This window comes from Saccoglossus kowalevskii, chromosome 6 (genome assembly GCF_978046115.1).
Source record: "Saccoglossus kowalevskii chromosome 6, keSacKowa6.1, whole genome shotgun sequence".
Classification (NCBI taxonomy): domain Eukaryota; kingdom Metazoa; phylum Hemichordata; class Enteropneusta; family Harrimaniidae; genus Saccoglossus; species Saccoglossus kowalevskii.
Window position 1 is genome coordinate 37,610,286 of NC_140646.1, and position 27,467 is coordinate 37,637,752.

At 38.0% G+C, this 27,467-nt stretch overlaps 1 protein-coding gene across 1 annotated transcript in view; it reads right to left on the reverse strand.

The window, feature by feature from the left end:
• Window positions 1–665: 665 nt before the first annotated feature.
• The window catches only part of LOC100369321 (GPI ethanolamine phosphate transferase 1-like), a 67,089-nt gene continuing 40,287 nt past the window's right edge, over window positions 666–27,467 (reverse strand). The window contains exons 14-19 of the mRNA XM_006816923.2: window positions 25,128–25,436; window positions 16,786–16,876; window positions 14,494–14,642; window positions 13,881–13,956; window positions 3,022–3,191; window positions 666–958 (exon numbers count right to left, since the gene is read on the reverse strand). Coding sequence (XP_006816986.2) covers window positions 829–958; window positions 3,022–3,191; window positions 13,881–13,956; window positions 14,494–14,642; window positions 16,786–16,876; window positions 25,128–25,436 — 925 coding nt within the window. The 3' untranslated portion in view covers window positions 666–828. The remainder of the gene's footprint in view (window positions 959–3,021; window positions 3,192–13,880; window positions 13,957–14,493; window positions 14,643–16,785; window positions 16,877–25,127; window positions 25,437–27,467) is intronic.

A 27,467-nucleotide genomic window follows, 5' to 3' on the forward strand; every position in this document is an offset into this window, starting at 1 on the left:
CAGTGATTATTACTAATTTTCCCCAGAGAGCTCTTATTTCAACTACCAAAAACCGGAGCATATGGTATATAATCAGTTATTTCTTTCTTTGTCATCCAAACATATAAAATATGAACTTAAATTAGCATGTCATGATGACTTTCGAGCAGTTTTGTTTTCATAAATGCCATAAAATCCTGAACTTGCAAACATTTCAGTGAACATTAAATGGTTTACAGTAAATACTGAGGTCCAGAAAAAAGTTGAACACTCACAGGAGAGGTAATGTACAGCATAACAAAGCTATAGAAAGTGACCTCATTTTGGGCTAACCGTGTTCCTGTTCACTGCTTTCAAAATCTGCATGGATTTTTGTTTATTTAGAACTTAAGACGCAAAATGGTCACTGAGATTTTATTGAGTGTGAGAGAACGATGTGACTTATTTTCTCCCTTCAAATAGTGTTTTATTTTCTCGTATCATCACATCCTCTGATTTATGTAACCATGGTAACGGTACTAAGAACAGTGGGTGCATGATGGGAAAAATTAAATACTTATGTGTTGCAAGTTGCAAAGACTTTTATGTTTATGGGGACAACTTTTTACAAAATTACCATGACGATTGCACGATTATCTTACAGTAGTTAGAATATAAATGACTAAAACGCTTATAAACATCAACAATTTAAAAAAAAGCAGTGTCTTTTTATTTCTCATTATTTAAAAATTATACTTGATGCCATTTTTCTCTAAAGCCATCATCTTCTGTACATCGTCTTGCTCACTGGAAACTCATCACAATTGATTAATTACATGTGTGTTGTTGGCTAAAACCAGTGTCCTGTGCTCATTGGATATGAGTTTTCCTTGACAACCACTGTATCCATGGAAATGTAGCAGTTGTAAATAACTTGGCAACCACCAGGAGGAGCATGATAAAGAGTATCATGCACATCACAATGACGTAATGACTGATACTGAAAAAAAAAAAAAATTATTATATGCAAGTTTCGACAGATCTCCCATAATGTTTAGGATTGAGTGATATATTGTATTTGCTCAATTTGAAGAACACTGCCAATAGAAGTGCACATAAGCCAAAAATCATATTTATTGTATTTTTGATTGTCAAAATATGATTTATTTATTTCATAACACCCCTATTATTTAAGTAAGCAGCAGCGACTTGTGGAGAATACTAACAATGTTACTGAAGTGCACTATATTTTAGCACTCCATGGATATCCACATACATGCAAATGTTTTAATTGAAACAATGACTTTTTAACAACTTTGTAGGATGTTGAGCTAACTGTGTCCTTGAGAGCATAATGAGGACAGCACATAGAATGTGTGTTATTTGTCTATTTGTTTACTAGTAAACACAAACTGTACTAATTTGATAAACGTATATTCAACATAGTTATTTTTATTATTTTGAATGCGGTTCTCCAATTATATGCTTATTGTTTGGAAGTATATTAACTCAAATGAAATTACGGTATGTAGGTGGCTAGCATTATTTTTTATCTCAAACTGGGATTATTAATGATTAAGTTTACATGAAAAGTTATTCTCTTAATCGTAAACTAGTAAAATACTGTAAAGGAGACACAATGGTAGGAATGCATTGAAGAGATTTGACAGTGAGAGTTGTGTTGTATTTACATGCACATGATTTATCAATGTAAATTCAACTAGATAGCAATTCTCACAATACCCCCCCCCCCCCAGTGTGTTGTCAGAATTATGGTAGTTCCCACATTCATTCATTCTAACAACAATACATTTTTTTGACATTATTTCAATATTTTCTGTGAAGAAATGTGGAAAGGACTGCTTAATTTTTCCACCTTAGTACCCGGGACTTGGAACTTGTGCAGGAAATCTGTTGTGCCGAATAACACGAATGGGCTTGAATTTGGAACACCAACTTATCTCTTTATGTCAAAATATTCATGTGTTCAAATCTAGGGAGCCCTTCAGAGTTTCACAAAAGTGGAAAGTTTAAAAAATATCCATGTCATGTAATTGATATTTTCAATATGAATAGTTTTTCTATTCACATACAGAACAATAGAAATATGTGGAAATTACAATATGATAAATAATTATGAATGTTTTCATTAAAAATATAGATACAAATATAATAATAGATGTTTGAATAAAGATTACGAGGCAGAAAACAATGAACCTTGGTCTAAATAAACACATTTTATTTGATATTAGATAATGAGTAGCAGATGAATACTGTTAATGCACTGACCTTTTTTTGGAATATTACCCCCCCCCAAAAAAAATATTAAATATGTGGATTTTGGCGAAGGTTGATACGAGTTGCAGCAGTCAGGGAAAGAGTAAAGAGAAATGAAATGCTGGCACATGGTGTACTGTGTAATGAATGCAGACACAGGTGTCTCCTCACACCCACGCAATGATTACCAGCAGTAGAGAAAAAAGCGATCAAGTGCAGAGAATTCAATGCAAGCTGTATCCACCAGTGAACCTACTACAAGAGAAATTCACCTTAAACAAAGTGTCATGCACTCACATGCATAGAAACAAGTGCTGATAATTTAATGGGCAAACAACTCATTTCGCTTATAAATGCTGGCTGGTGTATTGGGAGTGTGTACGGAGGGGGCTAGCAGTGTTGCAAGCAGGTGTGGGGGGTTAACCCTATTACCAATCATGAGATTAACAGTCAACATATATATGTGGGCTTTTATTACTGCAAATGAAAAATTTAACATCATGTCAATGTATTGTCAGGGCTTTTTACTGAACACTTTGAGTTTATGATAGTTAAATGTGTGCTTCTGTGTTCCATACAACGACAGGGTCAGATCTAAACGGCAACTGATGTTACCATTTATAGAAGCGCAAATAAGAATCAAATAATTGCTCTCAGATTTGCTAGTGGAAGGTATATAAAATAAAACTTCCAACATGATAAGGAATAGGAACAAAATAAAAACATTTTTGCAAACTTCATTTGTTTCAATAACAAATCAAATGATTTCCTATCTGTTGTTCATACCTTGTTCCAATTTCTAACCAACTTCCAGTGTCTCGTACCATGAAGAAAAACTGCAGAGCCATAAGATCAGACATCAAAAGTACAATCAAGAATAAACTTTTTGTAGGAACTTGTTGAGTGATATGAATGGCATGAAATGTACATGTTACCATCATCATAGGAATCATAATCTAAAGAAAAACAAATGAATACAACATTTTTGTTGAAATGAAATTGTTTTTTTAAGTTTCTTAGTGTCAGCATTGCAAGAAAAAGTGAAAGCAATAAACATACTATTTCAAACTTGCAATTCTACTTTATACATGAGAGAGACGATGAATTCAATTTACCAGGGCTCTTCCCCTGTTGATTGCCTTGCCTCTCTTTCACATTGTGTTCCTAGCACAGTAAAAACTACAGGACATCTAAAAACAGGTGCGCCACTAAGATTACAGATTTTGATTTTGTGCAACAAATAAATGGGAAAGTGACTGAAACAAAAGGAAAATGCACAGAAGCATTATTGCTCACAAGCATGCCACACTTTTCTCCCTTTTTGGCAGCACTGAAATAATAGTTTTGCTAAGCTTTCTGCTTTTAACAAAACTTTTTTGCTGCCACACAGAGCAGGTGCGGAAAATGTTCACACCAGGGCAAACCAATGTAAAAATAGGAACAAACAAAGCAGAGGCAATAAACACACTGAAAGTTTTAGAAATGAACACTGGCCCCATTTCCCCTCTCTTTTCTCATAGCATGGTTGGCGAATTTTTCCCAGCATTTAAAAGTTATGTGTATACCACAGCCAATAGCAGGTGCATGAAAGTTGGGAAAGTCCTATTCTTTGGTAAGAAATATAAGGTAAAAGCAATGAAAAGAGGGGCATGCAATTCATAAACCACATGCAGGTGTTTCCATTACTTTTATACATCCACAAAGTTGTTTTCCTTGCATCGAGAAACTTTCAAACACATTAGTTTGCGTGTAACTCATCTAACTGCCGAAGTTCTATACGTGCATTTCCGATTTGCATAACAATGTATGAATGGACATCTGCATGACAATGGACAGGGGGAAAGGAGAAGCGGCAGTCACATAGTGACAATTCAAGCTATAGCAAAAGCGTACCGTATTCACAAAATTGATGAAAAAAATATAGAACTTTTAAAATTAGAGACAGGAGGAACAAAATAACAAACACTATGATGAAGTGGTTGATAACAAAGCAGAAATTTCTGGTAAACTGATAAGCTCTAGTTGTTTGAAGAGCTAGCAAAAGTTTCTATGTAGTTGAATTTATTAATATTATATTTTTTGAATTCAAGTATGATTTACACTACCAGAAGTAAACAACAAGAACTTTTTATAAGAGAGAGGAATACAATATGGACACACCATTTTTCTGCGTTTTCATTTCAACAAAACAAATGTAATGTATCAGCTCTTAATATTTCACGAATGTGTTCAAAATTCACAAAAAAAATGAACACATAAAAGCATACTAAAGCAAGATATAATAAAGCGATTGTAACAGGGAAGTAAATTATGAACATTTTAATCTTTTTGCATAGACAGAAAAAATGTAGGTTTATCCTGGAACTGAATGTGTATACTGTGATTTTAAGATTACTTATCCCAGTATGGCTATATTTGGGGTGTCTATAGATTAAAAAAAAGGTGAAAGAACCCCCTCCTTGCCCCCCTATTCAAAAATACAGCCCCACAGCAAGTTGAGCAGTTTCCGCTAATGCACCCTTACAAATAAACACCTTGAATTATTCACTAAATACAAAGTGATTACAGTAAAAGGTTATGAAATCAAAACTAGCAATGTTCATATGAGCATACTGACTGTAGGTGTGGGCTATTATACCTATTATTAGTACATAGCCTACTATGCTATTTCTTTACACTCCATTTGACATTCATTGTCATTGCATCATTTTACTGTGCTATTGTGCCTATTGTATCTGTCAACCTTGGGACTTTCTGACCCTATAGTTAATGCCAGTATGCAGACCCTCCCCTCACTTTCACTCATTGCCACATTGGATGTACAATCAAAAAGACCCTCAAATCTTATCACCATTTCATCTTAAGTCCAAGTGTTTCACTCTGATAGATCTGAGAGATAGATGGGTTGATAGTGGAAATGTCCATCTGACGTCCAGTTTCTTTGTATGGGATATGTACAGTAAATGTAAGTTTCTTTTGATTGAAGAGGACCCCTCATTATGAGCCTTTATTGGGGATATACAAATATCTCAAGCCAAATATCACGTTATACCTGCTGCTACATATTTACCAAACCAGAAATCAACTAAACAGTATTTCTTAAACTTCAAAAGATAATTTTAACATCAGAAAATATGTGAGTGGACAACGCTTTGTCAGTCCAGTATAGTACTGGTCCATTAATGAAGTACACCATGTCAGTCCAGTATAGTACTGGTCCATAAATGAAGTACACCATGTCAGTCCAGTATAGTACTGGTACATAAATGAAGTACATCATGTCAGTCCAGTATAGTACTGGTTCATAAATGAAGTACACCATGTCAGTCCAGTATAGTACTGGTACATAAATGAAGTACATCATGTCAGTCCAGTATAGTACTGGTTCATAAATGAAGTACACCATGTCAGTCCAGTATAGTACTGGTACATAAATGAAGTACACCATGTCAGTCCAGTAGAGTACTGGTTCATAAATGAAGTACACCATGTCAGTTCAGTGTAGTACTGGTTCATAAATGAAGTACACCATGTCAGTTCAGTATAGTACTGGTCCATAAATGAAGTGCATCATGTCAGTTCAGTATAATACTGGTCCATAAATGAAGTACACCATGTCAGTCCAGTATAGTACTGGTTCATAAATGAAGTACACCATGTCAGTCCAGTAGAGTACTGGTTCATAAATGAAGTACACCATGTCAGTCCAGTATAATACTGGTACATAAATGAAGTACACCATGTCAGTCCAGTATAATACTGGTTCATAAATGAAGTGCATCATGTCAGTCCAGTATAGTACTGGTACATAAATGAAGTACACCATGTCAGTCCAGTATAATACTGGTTCATAAATGAAGTGCATCATGTCAGTCCAGTATAATACTGGTTCATAAATGAAGTGCATCATGTCAGTCCAGTATAATACTGGTTCATAAATGAAGTGCATCATGTCAGTCCAGTATAGTACTGGTACATAAATGAAGTACACCATGTCAGTCCAGTATAATACTGGGTCATAAATGAAGTGCATCATGTCAGTCCAGTATAATACTGGTCTATAAATGAAGTGCATCATGTCAGTCCAGTATAATACTGGTTCATAAATGAAGTGCATCATGTCAGTCCAGTATAGTACTGGTACATAAATGAAGTACACCATGTCAGTCCAGTATAATACTGGTTCATAAATGAAGTGCATCATGTCAGTCCAGTAGAGTACTGGTTCATAAATGAAGTACACCATGTCAGTCCAGTATAATACTGGTACATAAATGAAGTACACCATGTCAGTCCAGTATAATACTGGTTCATAAATGAAGTGCATCATGTCAGTCCAGTATAGTACTGGTACATAAATGAAGTACACCATGTCAGTCCAGTATAATACTGGTTCATAAATGAAGTGCATCATGTCAGTCCAGTATAATACTGGTACATAAATGAAGTACACCATGTCAGTCCAGTATAATACTGGTTCATAAATGAAGTGCATCATGTCAGTCCAGTATAGTACTGGTACATAAATGAAGTACACCATGTCAGTCCAGTATAATACTGGTTCATAAATGAAGTGCATCATGTCAGTCCAGTATAGTACTGGTACATAAATGAAGTACACCATGTCAGTCCAGTATAATACTGGTTCATAAATGAAGTGCATCATGTCAGTCCAGTATAGTACTGGTACATAAATGAAGTACACCATGTCAGTCCAGTATAATACTGGTTCATAAATGAAGTGCATCATGTCAGTCCAGTATAATACTGGTTCATAAATGAAGTGCATCATGTCAGTCCAGTATAATACTGGTTCATAAATGAAGTGCATCATGTCAGTCCAGTGGAGTACTGGTTCATAAATGAAGTACACCATGTCAGTCCAGTAGAGTACTGGTTCATAAATGAAGTACACCATGTCAGTCCAGTATAGTACTGGTACATAAATGAAGTACACCATGTCAGTTCAGTATAGTACTGGTCCATAAATGAAGTACATCATGTCAGTCCAGTATAATACTGGTTCATAAATGAAGTGCATCATGTCAGTCCAGTATAGTACTGGTACATAAATGAAGTACACCATGTCAGTCCAGTATAATACTGGTTCATAAATGAAGTGCATCATGTCAGTCCAGTAGAGTACTGGTTCATAAATGAAGTACACCATGTCAGTCCAGTATAATACTGGTTCATAAATGAAATACACCATATCAGTCCAGTATAATACTGGTCCATAAATGAAATACACCATATCAGTCCAGTATAGTACTGTTTTATAATTTAAGTACACCATGTCAGTCCAGTATAATACTGGTCCATAAATGAAATACACCATATCAGTCCAGTATAATACTGGTCCATAAATGAAATACACCATATCAGTCCAGTATAGTACTGTTTTATAAATGAAGTACACCATGTCAGTCCAGTACAATACTGTTTTATAAATGAAGTACACCATGTCAGTCCAGTACAATACTGTTTTATAAATAAAGTACACCATGTCAGTCCAGTATAATACTGGTCCATAAATTAAGTACACCATGTCAGTCCAGTACAATACTGTTTTATAAATGAAGTACACCATATCAGTCCAGTACAATACTGTTTTATAAATGAAGTACACCATGGCAGTCTAGTATAATACTGGTTCATAAATGAAGTACATCATGTCAGTCTAGTATAGTACTGGATCATAGTACAAGGGCATACAGGGCATCGCTCAGGTCCAAAGATAGAGCCGAAGGATAGGTTAGTTTTGAGGCATCACTGAGGTCCTAAGCTAAAGCAGTGCATCCCCTAGGCTCTAAGATAGAGCAGAGGCATATGGTGGTTGCGTGGCATTCGTCAAGTCCAGAGATATAGCAGTGGCACAGGCTGGTTGCGTGGCATCCCTCAGTCCAAATATACAGCAGTGGTACAGGGTGGTTGTGGGGCATCCCACAGGTACATAGATACAGTAGATGCACAGGATGGTTGTGTGGTATCCCTCAGGACAAAAGATACAGCAGAGGTACAGGGTGGTTGTGTGGCATCCCACAGGTACAAAGATATAGCAGAGGGATGGGATGGTTGCAGGGCACCCCCCCCCCCCGGTTTTAACATACAACAAGGGCACAGGGAGGTTGGGGGCATTCCTCAGGTCCTGAGATACAGCAGAGGCACAGGGTGATTGCATGGCATCCCTCAGGTCCAAAGATACAGCAGAGGCACAAGGTGATTGCAGGCATCCCTCAGGTCCAAAGATACAGCAGAGGAACAGGATGGTTGCAGGAAATCCTGCAGGTATATAAATACAGCAGAGGCACAGGATGATTGCAGGCATCCCTCAGGTCCGAAGATACTATAGAGGCACAGGGTGGTTGCATGGCATCCCTCAGGTTCAAAGATATAGCAGTGGCACAGGGTGGTTGCGTGGCATCCCTCAGGTTCAAAGATACAGCAGTGGGACAGGATGGTTGCGTGGCACCCCTCAGGTCATAAGATACAGCAGTGGCACAGGGTGGTTGCATGGCATCCCTCAGGTTCAAAGATACAGCAGTGGCACAGGGTGGTTGTGGGGCATCCCACAGGTACATAGGTACACCAGAGGCACAGAGTGGTTGCAGGCATCCCTCAGGTCCGAAGATACTATAGAATCACAGGATGGCTGCAGGGAATTCTGCAGGTTCAAAAATACAGCAGTGGCACATGATGGTTGCGTGGCATCCCTCAGGTTCAAAGATACAGCAGTGGCACAGGGTGGTTGTGGGGCACGCCTCAGGTCATAAGATACAGCAGTGGCACAGGGTGGTTGCGTGGCATCCCTCAGGTTCAAAGATACAGCAGTGGCACAGGATGGTTGCGTGGCACCCCTCAGGTCATAAGATACAGCAGTGGCACAGGGTGGTTGCATGACATCCCTCAGGTTCAAAGATACAGCAGTGGCACAGGGTGGTTGTGGGGCACCCCTCAGGTCATAAGATATAGCAGTGGCACAGGGTGGTTTGCTTGGCATCCCTCAAGTTCAAAGATACAGCAGTGGCACAGGATGGTTGCGTGGCACCCCTCAGGTCATAAGATACAGCAGTGGCACAGAGAGGTTGTGGGGCACCCCTCAGGTCAAAAGATACAGCAGAAACAGGATGGTTGTGTGGCACCCCTCAGGACATAAGATACAGCAGTGGCAGTGTGGTTGTGTAGCATCCCTCAGGTTCAAAGATACAGCAGTGGCACAGGATGGTTGTGGGGCACCCTTTAGGTCAAAAGATACAGCAAACGCACAGGGTGGTTGCAGGGCACCCTCAGGTCAAAAGATACAGCAGAAGCACAGGATGGTTGCGGGGCACCCCTCAGGTCAAAAGATACAACAGAGGCACAGGATGGTTGTGGGGCATCCCTCAGGTTCAAAGATACAGCAGTGGCACAGGGTGGTTGCGTGGCATCCCTCAGGTTCAAAGATACAGCAGTGGCACAGGATGGTTGTGGGGGCACCCTTTAGGTCAAAAGATACAGCAAACGCACAGGGTGGTTGCAGGGCACCCTCAGGTCAAAAGATACAGCAGAAGCACAGGATGGTTGCGGGGCACCCCTCAGGTCAAAAGATACAGCAGAGGCACAGGATGGTTGTGGGGCATCCCTCAGGTTCAAAGATACAGCAGTGGCACAGGGTGGTTGCGTGGCACCCCTCAGGTTCAAAGATACAGCAGTGGCACAGGGTGGTTGTGGGGCACCCCTCAGGTCCGAAGATACTATAGAGGCACATGATGGCTGCAGGTTTTTCTGCAGGTTCAAAGATACAGCAGTGGTACAGGATGGTTGCGTGGCATCCCTCAGGTTCAAAGATACAGCAGTGGCACAGGGTGGTTGTGGGGCACCCCTCAGGTCATAAGTTACAGCAGTGGCACAGGGTGGTTGCGTGGCACCCCTCAGGTTCAAAGATACAGCAGTGGCACAGGGTGGTTGTGGGGCACCCCTCAGGTCATAAGATACAGCAGTGACACAGGGTGGTTGTGTGGCATCCCTCAGGTTCAAAGATACAGCAGTGGCACAGGGTGGTTGTGGGGCACCCCTCAGGTCCGAAGATACTATAGAGGCACAGGATGGCTGCAGGTTTTTCTGCAGGTTCAAAGATACAGCAGTGGTACAGGATGGTTGCGTGGCATCCCTCAGGTTCAAAGATACAGCAGTGGCACAGGGTGGTTGTGGGGCACACCTCAGGTCATAAGTTACAGCAGTGGCACAGGGTGGTTGCGTGGCATCCCTCAGGTTCAAAGATACAGCAGTGGCACAGGGTGGTTGTGGGGCACCCCTCAGGTCATAAGATACAGCAGTGGCACAGGGTGGTTGTGTGGCATCCCTCAGGTTCAAAGATACAGCAGTGGCACAGGGTGGTTGCGTGGCATCTCTCAGGTTCAAAGATACAGCAGTGGCACAGGATGATTGCATGGCACCCCTCAGGTCATAAGATACAGCAGTGGCACAGGGTGGTTGCATGGCATCCCTCAGGTTCAAAGATACAGCAGTGGCACAGGGTGGTTGTGGGGCACCCCTCAGGTCATAAGATACAGCAGTGACACAGGATGGTTGTGGGGCACCCCTCAGGTCATAAGATACAGCAGTGGCACAGGGTGGTTGCGTGGCATCCCTCTGGTTCAAAGATACAGCAGTGGCACAGGATGGTTGCGTGGCACCCCTCAGGTCATAAGATACAGCAGTGGCACAGGGTGGTTGCAGGGCACCCCTCAGGTCAAAAGATATAGCAGAGACACATGATGGTTGCGTGGCACCCCTCAGGTCCGAAGATACTATAGAGGCACAGGATGGCTGCAGGTTTTTCTGCAGGTTCAAAGATACAGCAGTGGTACAGGATGGTTGCGTGGCATCCCTCAGGTTCAAAGATACAACAGTGGCGCAGGGTGGTTGTGGGGCACCCCTCAGGTCATAAGTTACAGCAGTGGCACAGGGTGGTTGTGTGGCATCCCTCAGGTTCAAAGATACAACAATGGCACAGGGTGGTTGTGGGGAACCCCTCAGGTCATAAGATACAGCAGTGGCACAGGGTGGTTGCAGGGCACCCCTCAGGTCAAAAGATACAGCACAAGCACAGGAAGTTGCGTGGCACCCCTCAGGTCATAAGATACAGCAGTGGCACAGGGTGGTTGTGTGGCATCCCTCAGGTTCAAAGATACAGCAGTGGCACAGGGTGGTTGTGGGGCACCCCTCAGGTCATAAGATACAGCAGTAGCACAGGGTGGTTGCATGGCATCCCTCAGGTTCAAAGATACAGCAGTGGCACAGGATGGTTGTGGGGCACCCCTCAGGTCATAAGATACAGCAGTGGCACAGGGTGGTTGCATGGCATTCCTCAGGTTCAAAGATACAGCAGTGGCACAGTATGGTTGTGGGGCACCCCTCAGGTCATAAGATACAGCAGTGGCACAGGGTGGTTGCGTGGCATCCCTCTGGTTCAAAGATACAGCAGTGGCACAGGATGATTGCATGGCACCCCTCAGGTCATAAGATACAGCAGTGGCACAGGGTGGTTGCATGGCATTCCTCAGGTTCAAAGATACAGCAGTGGCACAGTATGGTTGTGGGGCACCCCTCAGGTCATAAGATACAGCAGTGGCACAGGGTGGTTGCGTGGCATCCCTCTGGTTCAAAGATACAGCAGTGGCACAGGATGATTGCATGGCACCCCTCAGGTCATAAGATACAGCAGTGGTACAGAAAGTTGCATGGCATCCCTCAGGTTCAAAGATACAGCAGTGGCACAGTATGGTTGTGGGGCACCCCTCAAGTCATAAGATACAGCAGTGGCACAGGGTGGTTGCGTGGCATCCCTCTGGTTCAAAGATACAGCAGTGGCACAGGATGATTGCATGGCACCCCTCAGGTCATAAGATACAGCAGTGGCACAGGGTGGTTGCATGGCATTCCTCAGGTTCAAAGATACAGCAGTGGCACAGTATGGTTGTGGGGCACCCCTCAGGTCATAAGATACAGCAGTGGCACAGGGTGGTTGCGTGGCATCCCTCTGGTTCAAAGATACAGCAGTGGCACAGGATGATTGCATGGCACCCCTCAGGTCATAAGATACAGCAGTGGTACAGAAAGTTGCATGGCATCCTTCAGGTTCAAAGATACAGCAGTGGCACAGTATGGTTGTGGGGCACCCCTCAAGTCATAAGATACAGCAGTGGCACAGGGTGGTTGCGTGGCATCCCTCTGGTTCAAAGATACAGCAGTGGCACAGGATGATTGCATGGCACCCCTCAGGTCATAAGATACAGCAGTGGCACAGGGTGGTTGCATGGCATCCCTCAGGTTCAAAGATACAGCAGTGGCACAGTATGGTTGTGGGGCACCCCTCAGGTCATAAGATACAGCAGTGGCGCAGGGTGGTTGCGTGGCATCCCTCTGGTTCAAAGATACAGCAGTGGCACAGGATGGTTGCGTGGCACCCCTCAGGTCATAAGATACAGCAGTGGCACAGGGTGGTTGCAGGGCACCCCTCAGGTCAAAAGATACAGCACAAGCACAGGATGGTTGCGTGGCACCCCTCAGGTCATAAGATACAGCAGTGGCACAGGGTGGTTGTGTGGCATCCCTCAGGTCATAAGATACAGCAGTAGCACAGGGTGGTTGCATGGCATCCCTCAGGTTCAAAGATACAGCAGTGGCACAGGATGGTTGTGGGGCACCCCTCAGGTCCAAAGATACAGCAAAGGCACAGTCAGGATGGAGTTAATGGGTTGATTGATTAGTCAAGATGAAGCTGGTAGGGTTGATTGTTTAGTCGGGGATAGTGGGTTGATTGCTGGGTCTGGATGAAGCTAGTGGGTTGATTGCTTAGTCTTGATGGAGATAGTGGGCTGATATCTTAGTAATGATGAACCTAGTGGGTTGATTGCTTAGTCAGGATGGGGATAGTGGGTTGATTGCTTAGACAGGATGGAGATAGTGGGTTGGTTGCTTAGTTGGGATGGTGAAAGTGGGTTGATTGCTTAGACAGGATGGAGATAGTGGGTTGGTTGCTTAGTTGGGATGGTGAAAGTGGGTTGATTGCTTAGGCAGGATGGAGATAGTGGGTTGATTGCTAGGTGTGGATGAAGCTAGTGGGTTGATTGCTTAGCCAGAATGGGGATAGTGGGTTGATTGCATAGCCAGGATGGGGATAGTAGGTTGATTGCATAGCCAGGATGGGGATAGTGGGTTGTATAGTCAGACAAAATCTAAGCTTTAGTATCCATAGCCATAGTCTTCCAGGTAAAAACAAATGATTGCAACTGTACAGAAGGTAGGCAAGGAACATGTTGAAATGATCCTATCCAGGCTGGGTCTTTTACACACAGAGATAGTGGAGACAGGCGCCCTCTATGGCACATCATGCAAATTATACCTTTACAAAGGATTTGTGTATATTTGGGAGTGAACCCATTTGTTTGTTGCTATAGCAACTAACATGCACATATATAACATTATGTATGATTTTATAACACAGAAATTTTTCGTTGCAAGTTTGTAGTGATTGATTTTTACCACTAAAATTTATGTCCACCAGCCAGCCATCTTATGTTGTCATGTCTTGTCAGTAATTCTAAAAACATTGACAATGCCAGAAGATTCATTTAAAAGCCGTCCCAGTGATCATTACTCACCTTGCAAAGTAACATAGTTCCCATCACAAATGGATTGAATACAGTTAAAAAACAGTAAACTGATGCAGGATCAAAACTGTAACAGATAAAATCAGTTGACCATTTTAAATCAAATCAAACTGTAAAACTTAACGACATGCAACAGTAAATTGCAAGGTATTTGTGTAAATCTAAGAGTACATACACTAAAATTATAGATTTTGTTTATGCTTTGACCATTTCTGTCATTCCTGTCTGAAGTCAAGTGACAAAAATCACAAGTCCAAGATTGACTAATTACAATAAATTCTTTGATATTTGCATTAATTGTCCATTGTTTTATTATCACTCCTCCAAATTTGTCATCTTTCACAAAATATTTGTTCATACATTTTGAACAAGTCCTGTTGCCAATGGGGAATGATATCTATGACAAAATTTAAACAAATTATTGAAAAACACATTAAAATATGAAATATGTTGTCACAATTTCGGAGGTGGCATTTTAAAGTGTGTGAGCTAGAATCAGTAGTGAATGACATTTGTTTCAAAAGAAATGAATTGATGTAAAAAACATTCTGTATAGAAGATCTCTTGTGAAATATGTGAAGATCAAACTGGAAAGGTGACTGACCTGTTAATGCTAGCAATGTTACCAGTGCCAAAAAAACTAGTGAGAACAAAGAAGACAAAGAAAAATCCTCTTCGGACATCAGCAAGTTGCAAATAGCGTGGGTTGGTTTCTTCAATGATACGCACTTCATCAAATGTCATGGTATGTAACTAGTCAGAAAACAAAAATACTGTTAGTATGGATTATTGAAAGGATCACTTGGTGTGACCACAATTGACCTTCGGTGATATCTGTTGACCTTTAGCGCCTGCAAGTGATACCAAATAATGATTTACGTGTAGCCCAAGAGAAAACATGTAATTGCATTATACCATTTGAACAGGAACGTGGCTCTAAAACTGCATTCACTAAAACATAATGACTACCAGTAGACCATTTTGAATCTGATCTGACAAACAAAGTGACGAACATTAACTAAGATCCCATGTCCCATGGAGATTTGGACCATAAAAAGCAGAAATGTTCGATCTTGATGACAAACAATCGTAGTTCACTCATCTTGAATTTGATAACCAAATGAATAAATATGCAAACGTGTGATGTATATGTGAAGCTTGAACATGATCTGACTGGACACGTTGGCAAGATAGCCCAACAACTGCATTCATTAAAACAAAATGACCACTAGTCAGCCATTTTCAATACAATCTGAATCAAAGAAAGCTTAGAAAGAACTCCTGTGTGCTGAGAGTATTGAAGACACATTAAAAATTAATTCAAAATTACTAGTACATGAGATATTGATGGAAAAGCTGAAAACTAATTATGTAAATCAGGTAACTAATATGAACAGAACAGAACAAAAAAATTATGAATTATTATGCTAATTAGAGAATTAATATGAACAAATTTTAACCCAAAATTAATCAGGCCTGTCTATTGTCCTAGAGCATTTATGTACCAAATTTTATTCAAATGTGATGATCAGTAATTGAGATATCAGTGTTAATTAATTATGTTAATTAGGTGATTAATAAGAATAAATATTTACCAAAAACTAATTAGGTTTCTGCATAGTTCTCTTTAAAAGTTTCATTAGATTCCAATTTGTGGTTCTTTATATATCAGTGGAACATTATGCAAATTAGGTAATTAATATCCAATTAAAACTAATCAGGTGTCTGCATAATCCTAGAAGATCTATGTAGCAAGTCTCATTGAAACATGATGATTACTACTTGATGTATCAAAAGCTGAAAATTAATTAATTATGCAAATTAGGTAATTAATATGTACTCATATTACCCTAAAAACTATCAGGTCTGTACAGTGTTCCTATGACATCTATGTACCAAGTGTCATTGAAATGTGATGATTACTACTTGAAATATCAAAAGCTGAAAATTAAATAATTATGCAAATTAGCTAATTAATATGTACTCGTATTACCCTAAAAACAATCAGGTCTGTGCAGTGTCCTACGACATCTATGTACCAAGTGTCATTGAAATGTGATGATTAGTACTTGAGATATCAGTGGAAAAGCCGAAAATTGATTAATCATTATGCAAATTAGGTAATTAATATTACACAGATTTTTACCCAAAACTAATCAAATCTGTGCATTAGTTTGGAGCATCTGTGTGCCAAGTTTCATCAAAATCCAATGAGTGGTTCTTTAGATATCAGTGGAACAGCTAAAAATTAGCTAATTATCATGCAAATTAGGTAATTAATATGCATGGATTTTTACCAAAACCTAATTAAATCTGCGCATTGGCCCAGAGCATCTATGCACCAAGTTTCATCAAAAACTGATGTATGGTTCTTGAGATATCAGTGGAACAGACGGACACACACACACACACACACACATATACACACACACACATACACACACATACACACACACTAACTGCAAAGACTCCCTTTTTGTGCTTCGCACACGGGAGTCAAAAACAAACAGGTGTGCATCAGGGTCCCATATTGTCCAATGTTTGTAGTATTTTTGAATGAATCAAGTATCCATGTAATTTTTGAAATGATTAATTTATGATGAATTGTTATTCTGCCATCTTGAATTGAATTGTTGAATGATTATTTGTGCATTATGATGTATATTTGAAAAAGTTTGGTCAGGAAATTTTGAGATATAGCTCTGGAACAAAATTTGTTAAACAAAATGGCCTTCAGGAAGCCATTTGGAATCTGAACAGAAAAAACAAAATGACTTGCAACTAGGCTCTATAATGTCTGGTGTTTTAGTCAAGGTTGAACAAACCCCTCCATACAAAACTGAGATCAGGTTCCGGAATGGTAGAATAAATTTGAAACAATTAAACTGTTGTTTACCTTTGATGGTGAGTCGTTAGAAAGCTTGTACTCCAGGACTAACCAGAAAAACATCAAATAACACAGAGCGAGGCAAAACAAACCTTCATGACTGAAAATGTAGTCAAGGAAAACTTGTACATTTAAAAATATTGATCAATAATAACAATTAGTGGTAAAACTGGAATCAGTCTTAGCTCTTCAAAAGCCACAATTGGTTTAAGTGTTTTTCCAAGATTTATTTATTAATTTTTGACTTAATGGACAGAATTTTTTTATTGGCTACATATCTCAATCAAAATTGTTAAACAAATATGCAAAAAATGATGCAGATTTATTTGTGAAAGATGGGAAAAGCTGATTTCAATCGATTTAAGTAGCTACAGAGTTAAAAATTCTCTGACATTCTCTGAAAGTTACTTAGCATGCTACTATAACTACCTATACATCTTCTGAAAGCTTAGATAATATGGTAGTTTATAAATGGTACCAATGTTTGTCTGAGAGAATACCTGGCTAATTTTATAGTTCAAAAAATTCTAAAGGTGATAAGAGTTTTTCCCTGTTGCTTCTTGTTGTCTACTGGCAAAACATTATGCAGCAAGATTCATTTATCAGCGCAGAATATTAATAAGTTTTAAGTTTCTGATGTGTTCCATGGTTACCACCAAACTAAACACACTCACTACAGAAAACAAACGATTGCCTGTGAGCCTGTTTGAATCGTTTTTTTTTACTTGTATGAATACCATACGGACATAAATGATATTTTGTTCATATTCATTTTGAGTGTATGAATGTAAAACTTGTTTTCTATATGAAATGTTTGTGAGGTTTTAAAAGTAATTTGGATTTCTACAAAACAGATTCAGTGTGTGCAGTACAAAATTGAAGCTGGTAAAATAACTGCCTATAAATATGTATTTCTGCTGACGAGAAGTGAATCCATGTTTATTTGAATCTCCCTTCATGCATGGTAACTAAGCAACCAGGGAAAATTTGAGAACCCCAAACAAGTCTATTATGCATGCTAAATTGTCCCTGAAATCAAGTACATGAAAATAAGTTGGGGACAACAACAAAAGTCACAATCATTCACTATTTTTACCAACCTCAAAAAAATTGCAATTCTTAGAATGTTTATAAAACTTCTTGGCACTAACACTTATTTTATTTAAAGTGAGAAAAACAATAAGGCTATACCAAAACAATTTTTCTTGATTTTTTGGGAGGATTTGCGCCAAAAATCACTTGATCATTGGAGACACTGCAAGAAATTAGACTCCTTGCAATCACATTTCATATTCATTGCTTACTTTCTTAATGATATTTTCTTTGGGGTTTCAGTATTTTGTACATTTTTTAAGAACATTGAAGAGGAATATAAATGTTTAAACTTGTGAAAAATCTTGTTTTCTTTTTTTTTGTCTGGTTTAACTAATGACTGGATATATTTTCATAGTAATCACATTATCCTCATAGCATTAACACTCAAAATATCTTCTAATTTGAGCTAAAATCAGTGAAATCTATAAGATTTATCAAACTGCAAGTTGAAACTATAAATAGTCAAATGGAAAAGCTACCTTGATCTCACTTATCAGGAGTGTCACCACTTTTCACAGAAATGTTTTCATTCATAGGAAATTGAATAACCCCATAATCTTGATCCAAATTTGCTTCCAGTTTCTATAATTTCCCCCAATCTAAAAGTTAGTTTTAAACAAAACAATATGTATAATATATTTAAACTATTTTGCACATCAATGAAAAGTGCCAATGGTTGTGTTTTTACTCTTTCTACTTGAGATGAAGGAAGACAGGAGTGCACATTTTATTTTATCTCCACAAAGAAAAAAAAAGATACAGACTTGAATTACTTCTGTTCCATTAAATAGGGATTAAAGACTTAGTGACCAAAACACGTTAGTTACATCAATACCGCATGGTAAAAACATGGCAAATTAGTGTACAAACAACAATCTGTTATTGATTGCAATTTATCAGCGTTTTAAAGTTAGAAATTTTCATTGTTAGCAAAAGTATTATCCCCAAATAAAGGTGTTATCCCCAGACTGCAATCTAAACACGAGACAATGGTTTGAAACATGAAAGAGCATCAGTAAATGAACTTAATTACCAGGGCTATTATTCTGATCCACACCTGATAATGACTACTATATGCATGGCATTCTGGAGGTGACTAAATCACCGAGATTGAACTATCCACAAACAATGTTACTTTTTTATTATACTTTCAGTACACTGTAAATTGTATTGTGCATAATTTGTTTACATTACCAGGCACAGATGAACATTTGATTTGCAAAGAGTGCAAAATTTTACAGTACATGTTTTAAATTTGTTTGAACTGTAATGTATTATTTCTTAGTTTGAACTGTAATGTATTATTTCTTAGTTTGAACTGTAATGTATTATTTCTTAGTTTGAAGCAGTAAATCAATGCATTAGCCTTGTCAACCAATAATAATTAAAAGAGAAAGAATGACTGCATTTTTTGATGACTGTGGTGATATATAGATGGATGGAATGATGAATGTGATATGGGATGAATGAAGTGGTATATGAACGGATGGAATGATGAATGCGATATGGGATGAATGAAGTGGTATATGGACGGATGGAATGATGAATGCGATATGGGATGAATGAAGTGGTATATGGACGGATGGAATGATGAATGTGATATGGGATGAATGAAGTGGTATATGGATGGATGGAATGATGAATGTGATATGGGATGAATGAAGTGGTATATGGATGGATGGAATGATGAATGATGAATGTGATATAGGATGAATGAAGTGGTATATGGACGGATGGAATGATGAATGTGATATGGGATGAATGAAGTGGTATATGGATGGGTGGAATAGTGAATGCGATATGGGATGAATGAAGTGGTATATGGACGGATGGGATAATGAATGTGATATAGGATGAATGAAGTGGTATATGGACGGATGGAATAATGAATGTGATATGGGATGAATGAAGTGGTATATGGATGGATGGAATGATGAATGATGAATGTGATATAGGATGAATGAAGTGGTATATGGACGGATGGAATGATGAATGTGATATGGGATGAATGAAGTGGTATATGGATGGGTGGAATAGTGAATGCGATATGGGATGAATGAAGTGGTATATGGACGGATGGAATGATGAATGTGATATGGGATGAATGAAGTGGTATATGGACGGATGGAATAATGAATGTGATATGGGATGAATGAAGTGGTATATGGACGGATGGGTGAAATAATGAATGTGATATGGGATGAATGAAGTGGTATATGGACGGATGGAATAATGAATGTGATATGGGATGAATGAAGTGGTATATGGACGGATGGGTGGAATAATGAATGTGATATGGGATGAATGAAGTGGTATATGGACAGATTGAATAATGAATGTGATATGGGATGAATGAAGTGGTATATGGACAGATTGAATAATGAATGTGATATGGGATGAATGAAGTGGTATATGGACAGATTGAATAATGAATGTGATATGGGATGAATGAAGTGGTATATGGACGGATGGAATAATGAATGTGATATGGGATGAATGAAGTGGTATATGGACGGATGGAATAATGAATGTGATATGGGATGAATGAAGTGGTATATGGACGGATGGAATAATGAATGTGATATGGGATGAATGAAGTGGTATATGGACAGATGGAATGATGAATGTGATATGGGATGAATGAAGTGGTATATGGACGGATGGAATGATGAATGTGATATGGGATGAATGAAGTGGTATATGGACGGATGGAATGATGAATGTGATATAGGATGAATGAAGTGGTATATGGACGGATGGAATGATGAATGTGATATGGGATGAATGAAGTGGTATATGGACGGATGGAATAATGGATGTGATATGGGATGAATGAAGTGGTATATGGACGGATGGAATAATGAATGTGATATGGGATGAATGAAGTGGTATATGGACGGATGGAATGATGAATGTGATATAGGATGAATGGAGTGGTATATGGACGGATGGAATAATGAATGTGATATGGGATGAATGAAGTGGTATATGGACAGATTGAATAATGAATGTGATATGGGATGAATGAAGTGGTATATGAACGAATGGAATGATGAATGTGATATGGGATGAATGAGGTGGTATATGGACGGATGGAATAATGAATGTGATATGGGATGAATGAAGTGGTATATGGATGGGTGGAATAATGAATGTGATATGGGATGAATGAAGTGGTATATGGACAGATTGAATAATGAATGTGATATGGGATGAATGAAGTGGTATATGGACAGATTGAATAATGAATGTGATATGGGATGAATGAAGTGGTATATGGACGGATGGAATAATGAATGTGATATGGGATTAATGAAGTGGTATATGGAAGGATGGGATAATGAATGTGATATGGGATGAATGAAGTGGTATATGGACGGATGGAATAATGAATGTGATATGGGATGAATGAAGTGATATATGGACAGATGGAATGATGAATATGATATGGGATGAATGAAGTGGTATATGGACGGATGGGATAATGAATGTGATATGGGATGAATGAAGTGGTATATGGACGGATGGAATAATGAATGTGATATGGGATGAATGAAGTGGTATATGGACGGATGGAATAACGAATGTGATATGGGGTGAATGAAGTGGTATATGGATGGGTAGAATAAAATGATGTGTAATGTATGTGTATTAACTGTTTGAATGTGATTGTTAAAACAAAATGGCCATGAATCAGCCATTTTGAATTTGCATCAATGATCCAAGGTGGTCATTGAACATACACATTTGAAAAAAACATATTATCATGGTTGAATTTGATGGCTATGTTGAATTAGATCATGAATTATCTGTGATGTGTGTGTGAAGTTTAAATGTCATCAGCCAAGGTGGGAATGTACTGACGGAGGTGAAATTATAAGTCCCATTGAGATGAGACGTACAATTCCTAGTAAAACTGTACCTGAAGTTTGTACATACCATATTGAAAGTTGGCTTGCAATAATTCAAATTTACTTCTGTGGGAAAAACAACATGCATGTCACTTCCAGTTCTTAAAGTTAGGACGTTTAGTGTAATTTGATTAAATAGTCACTGTTCTTAGTGTGAAACTGTATCTGATCCTGTCCTCAGCATCTGTTGATTTCAGGTCATCAACATAGGAAAGTATCAATAACTAACAATTAACAAAATATATCCTTGGATTTAAAAAAAACAGTGTTACATTACACTGGCTCTCTTCAAAGAACTCAAACAAAAACAAGTTCAGGGAGTGTGCTGAATTTATGAGCCTTTTATCTCAGTTTTTTTCCAGTTCACAAATAGACAGAGGGGAGAAAGATTTTTATTTTATTTTCGCTGATTAGGTAAAGTAAATATTGATTGGTTCAAAGATAAAGGTATGCAGTATGGTGGTTACATGTGATGAGAATCCTACAACTTATCAAAATAAAAAAAAAATACGATTAATTGGTGAATTAATATTATTTAATTAACAGTTCATCACAGGTTTTTTTGTGTCCTTCATTTTCTGTAGAATTTGTATTACATGATTCAACTTTTTTGAATAGACTGACAGACTGCCCAGGTTCCATGCTGAAGACTGCCAAGGTTCCATGCAGAAGACTGCCCAGGCTCTGTGCAGAAGACTGCCCAGGCTCTGTGCAGAAGACTGCCCAGGCTCTGTGCAGAAGACTGCCCAGGCCTCTGTGCAGAAGACTGCCCAGGCTCTGTGCAGAAGACTGCCTAGGCTCTGTGCAGAAGACTGCCCAGGCGCTGTGCAGAAAACTGCCCAGGCTCCATGCAGAAGACTGCCCAGGCTCTGTGCAGAAGACTGCCCAGGCTCTGTGCAGAAGATTGCCCAGGATCCATGCTGAAGACTGCCCAGGCTCCAGGCTCCAGGCTCCATGCTGAAGACTGCTCAGGCTCCATGCAGAGGACTCCTTTCATTGAAATGTAAAGTTACTTACAAGATTGTACCTGATTGGCTAACCAACCCTAACACCTAACAATCAGACCAATCAGAGAGCAGCTTATTGTTGACAGGTTTGTTCAATGAATCAAATTCAGCCTTGTATATGTGCTTCAACTCTACTAAAAGCTCATGCAAGATTTTCATCACACGTCAAAATAGATAGTTATGAAAGTTTCAGATTATAGCAATAAAGACAACAAATTTGCATAAATTGAACTGATTTAGTTATAGGGTCATATTCTGCATTTCAGCCTACTTTCCAAAAAATACTGCAAAATTTAATTTAAACATAATGAATCGGAGACAACCGTAAAATACTGTAGTAGTATTGACTTTTACCTGACTTCTTATTGACAGTGAAAGTTTGTTCATTCTAAAATTCTTGATACGTAAATATTTTGAGCAATGAAAAAACAACCATTATAATCACTCAACCATTTATAAATTATATAATTTTTTTTCTTACAATCTTAAAAATAAAATATTTTTATGATCCAATAATTGAAGGATAATGGGATGTAAATTTTGGTCAAAACAGACTTTTATTTCAAAATTACTGACAAATTTTACCTGAGGAAACGATACAAAATTTGCATATATACAGGATAGTCTTAACTTAACATTTAGCTTATCATGTTTTCAAAAATATATAATTTAAATAGTGCAGAGTAATTATGACATTCATATTAGTAATATTGATGAATAATTTGAAAATGGACTTTGATACATAGAAATCACATATGTTGTGGAAGAAAATCTCACTTGTGCCATGGAATAATAATTCCCATGTGTTTATAACTGATTACAATAAAAAAAGTTGCCATTGCCAAGTTTTTACATGTGCAAATCAAATTAGGATTTCAATAATACCAATTTTATCAAGCACATGAATAGAATTCCAATTTTTTATCAAGAATTGACAAGGGCCGCAAAATTTCAAATCAATCACTGATAAGTACAGTAAAGACAAATAATAGCACTGATCACAATTTACAGCAAAATCAGTGATACATCATTCCTTGGTGACTTAGGATTATAATTATACCAAGCCATTTATAAGGTAACGATCAACATTGACCTTAGTCGATCCAACCTGCCTAAGGCGGAAAACACCCTGTGGGATCGACTAATGACAGACAGCAACTGGATCCTCAGTCACTAATTTATAAAAAAACACTAAACTGCACTTTCTGTGTTTTCAAAAGTCAGAGCGATGAAAGAGAGCCTTGGGCAGTTAGGAACTATTTGATTGGTTGCTAAAAATGGCAGGGATATTAAAGTCGGTATTTTAGTTATCTCTTTGTTGCTTTCTGGAAATGAACATGAATGTTCCATGAATGGAAAGTCCAAGTTCAGGAAAGATAATGCAGCACAAATGCACCTGGATTATTAAGTGCCACTTCTGTCACCTCTGTCACCAAGTACAAAGCTCACGGTGGTGACAAAATACAAATTAATACTTGGTCGATGTTGCAGATATTTTAACCTGAATGAAAAAAAAGTAAAAACAATATACTACTTTACTACAATATAACTATAAATTTAGCTTTTAACATGAAAGTCACAAAAGAGGATAAATTCCCATTTTTTTTAAATACAACTGTTTGCTGTTCTGACAAATAAAAGATTTAAAATCCACCAAAAATGTGCGCCATCTATACGTCTTTCACACATACACTAGAAAGTGAATAGGAACTACGGCAATAAACTCACTAAGTACCACATTACTTTTCATGCAACAAAAAAGGATGATGGGATTGGCCTTGGAGTTCACACAATAAAAGACTTGACATAAAAACACACACTGTAGTGACCTGGAAAAACTTGTGCTCTCCTAGAGTCAATTGAATTCTATATGCATACATTTTAAATTATCATCATTACAGACAACTTGTCACTTTCTTAACTGCTAGATTTTTCTAAGTATGTTATTACAGCGGCAATGAATGAGTTCAAGAGAGTGTGTTAAATTTAGTACCTGGTTGGAAGCTGTGAGTTGGAAAAGTCAGATAAAAATAAAGGTTACTAAGAATTCTTATTCTTGACGAGAAATCTCATTGAAATCTCATGCTGTGTAACAAATCATGAGAGTTCAGACAAAATATATATCGTAGAACAAATAATTAATCTACAAAAATATTCAATATGTGAACCAACTTATTGAATTAAAAATATGCAATCAATTATTTTAAGAACAAAATTATTTTAGTAAATCTGTAATACAAAAAAAACAACTACCATGTTAGTTAATAAGATCTCCTAAGCATGTGGCAAAAAACACTATAAATCTAAGAAACAAAATGTAATCGACTGAAAAGGATACGCAGTACTTAAAAGAAGGAATGGTGCCACCAGGGATAAAACTGAATGTAATAATCGTGAGAGAATGAGTCTGGACGTCAGCGATGGTATAACCAATGACGTAAATAAAATAGTCCAACTCAAAACTTGGTTGTACCAAGGTGTTCCTTCCTTTCGAGATAAACTTGAGGATGTTGTATAAACGATCACCATGGAAACACCAATAATGAGGATCTGTATGATTAATATAAGTGTTGTCGTTCTATCTTGGGAGGGTCGGAGATACACACAGAGAACACTTGACAGAAGCATAAGAAATCCAGCCAGCATACTGGAAAACAAATACAGGTTATATTCATGAGATCAATGCTAGATGTAATAATAATTATACTGTAAACCTTAATTAACAAATTTGTTATATCAAAGTGATTATTTAAAACAATGAATAATTAACACAATGGAATAATGTTATTTAGGAGTCATACAGTTGGTTTCTTATATTCAGAGAATCTTTCTATATCAAGTTCTGTTTTGAGACACAAATTAATAAAAACAATTGACATTTAAAAAATAACAGTTATTTAGTTTATATTAAAATGATGATTTTAAATCAAATCTATAATGTAGAGTAACAAACTGAAAATAATTCTAATTTCAAAACCTAATATACTGGGTTATTTTAACAAGCTATGTATTTTTAATTCAATAGTGACCCATTTGACTATTAGGAGGGTTTTATGGCTTGCCTCAAGACACATTTATCCACCTTTTCCTTGTGTGAATACTATTGACCAACAATAAAAAAAATGCATTCCAATTAGCAATGACCTAAGGTGATTTCAATATTGCCAATTGCTTCGATCACTACAGTCTTGTTTTTACTAGACCTTGTCAAAACAACCATGTATGTGCTTCATTCTCGGAGTACGGACATATAGAGTTTCAACAGGCATATAGAAGTTGAAACCATGGTAACGTTATTGTTGTTTTTTTTCAATACCCCCAGCACATCTCCTCATGTACCAGCACTTACTATTTGCAGGGAGATTCAATTTCATGTCCACTTGCCACGATCGAGGGACAATCTAATTAAAAAAAAAATCAGGACGAGAAAAGAGGGAGAAATAATGGAGAGAGCCTGCGCAGACATCTGCACGTGTCTTACAACGTGCTGTAATTAACCTCTACTTAGAAGGTTCAGATACCCCTGGGATTAAGTCCGCAGACTCTCTGACTGCTGCCTAACAACACAGCAACTAAATTACCTTTGTCTTACCCCATTGTTTTCTCTATTGTCGCAGATAGCATCAATGAGTTTGATTGTCTGCTTTTCTCACCCCGGGGCAGTCACATATACATGAGGTATTTAATAGTGCTTGGCTACACATGTGTCGACTATTCACCATACTTTATTGTCCTGGGCCCAAAACAAGTCTTCTTTCCATTTGAGTTGAATACTATTTAATTAAAGTCACACAGTCTATGCAGTTATTGTTGTTGATACTATATCAGTGTAAAGGTGTTTTCACTAATCATGTAAAAACTTAATAATTTCTATTGATTATAAAAACTGTTTTACAGTATATTTATTCTTTTCTTTTATTAAATTGTTATAAAATAGGTCATTTAAATGTTTTAAGTTCTTAGCCAAATAGATTTTCTTTTAAAGATTGCGTATGCATTTTCCCATGACAACAATGTTTTTATTTTTTCATAATGCATCTTCCTCCTGAACGACATTAGTGATCACACTTATCTAATAACTATGCTTGCTGCAGGGACGCCTTCACACACAAACAACCACAATGAGTTACATTATTTGGAACAATAATACATTTATGGATGGTAAACTTGGTGTCAACCAGGTTGAAGCACTGGCATACCACATTAACAATGATTCACTTCATCTCATTCAACCTAACAAGTTGGAAAGTACAATTATTTACAAAATTGAATATCATTCGTAGGACTACAGCCTGAAACTATTGAGTGGACATGGAACCATTCAAGGGGTACAAAATTATAGCATCAAATCACAGTGACATATTGGTACAGCTAATATGACAGCCATGTTCTAGTCTGAATAGAGAAATCTTACATCAAATCACAGTGACATATTGGTACAGCTAATATGACAGCCATGTTCTAGTCTGAATTGTGAAATCTTACATCAAATCACAGTGACATATTGGTACAGCTAATATGACAGCCATGTTCTAGTCTGAATTGTGAAATCTTACATCAAATCACAGTGACATATTGGTACAGCTAATATGACAGCCATGTTCTAGTCTGAATGGTGAAATCTTACATCAAATCACAGTGACATATTGGTACAGCTAATATGACAGCCATGTTCTAG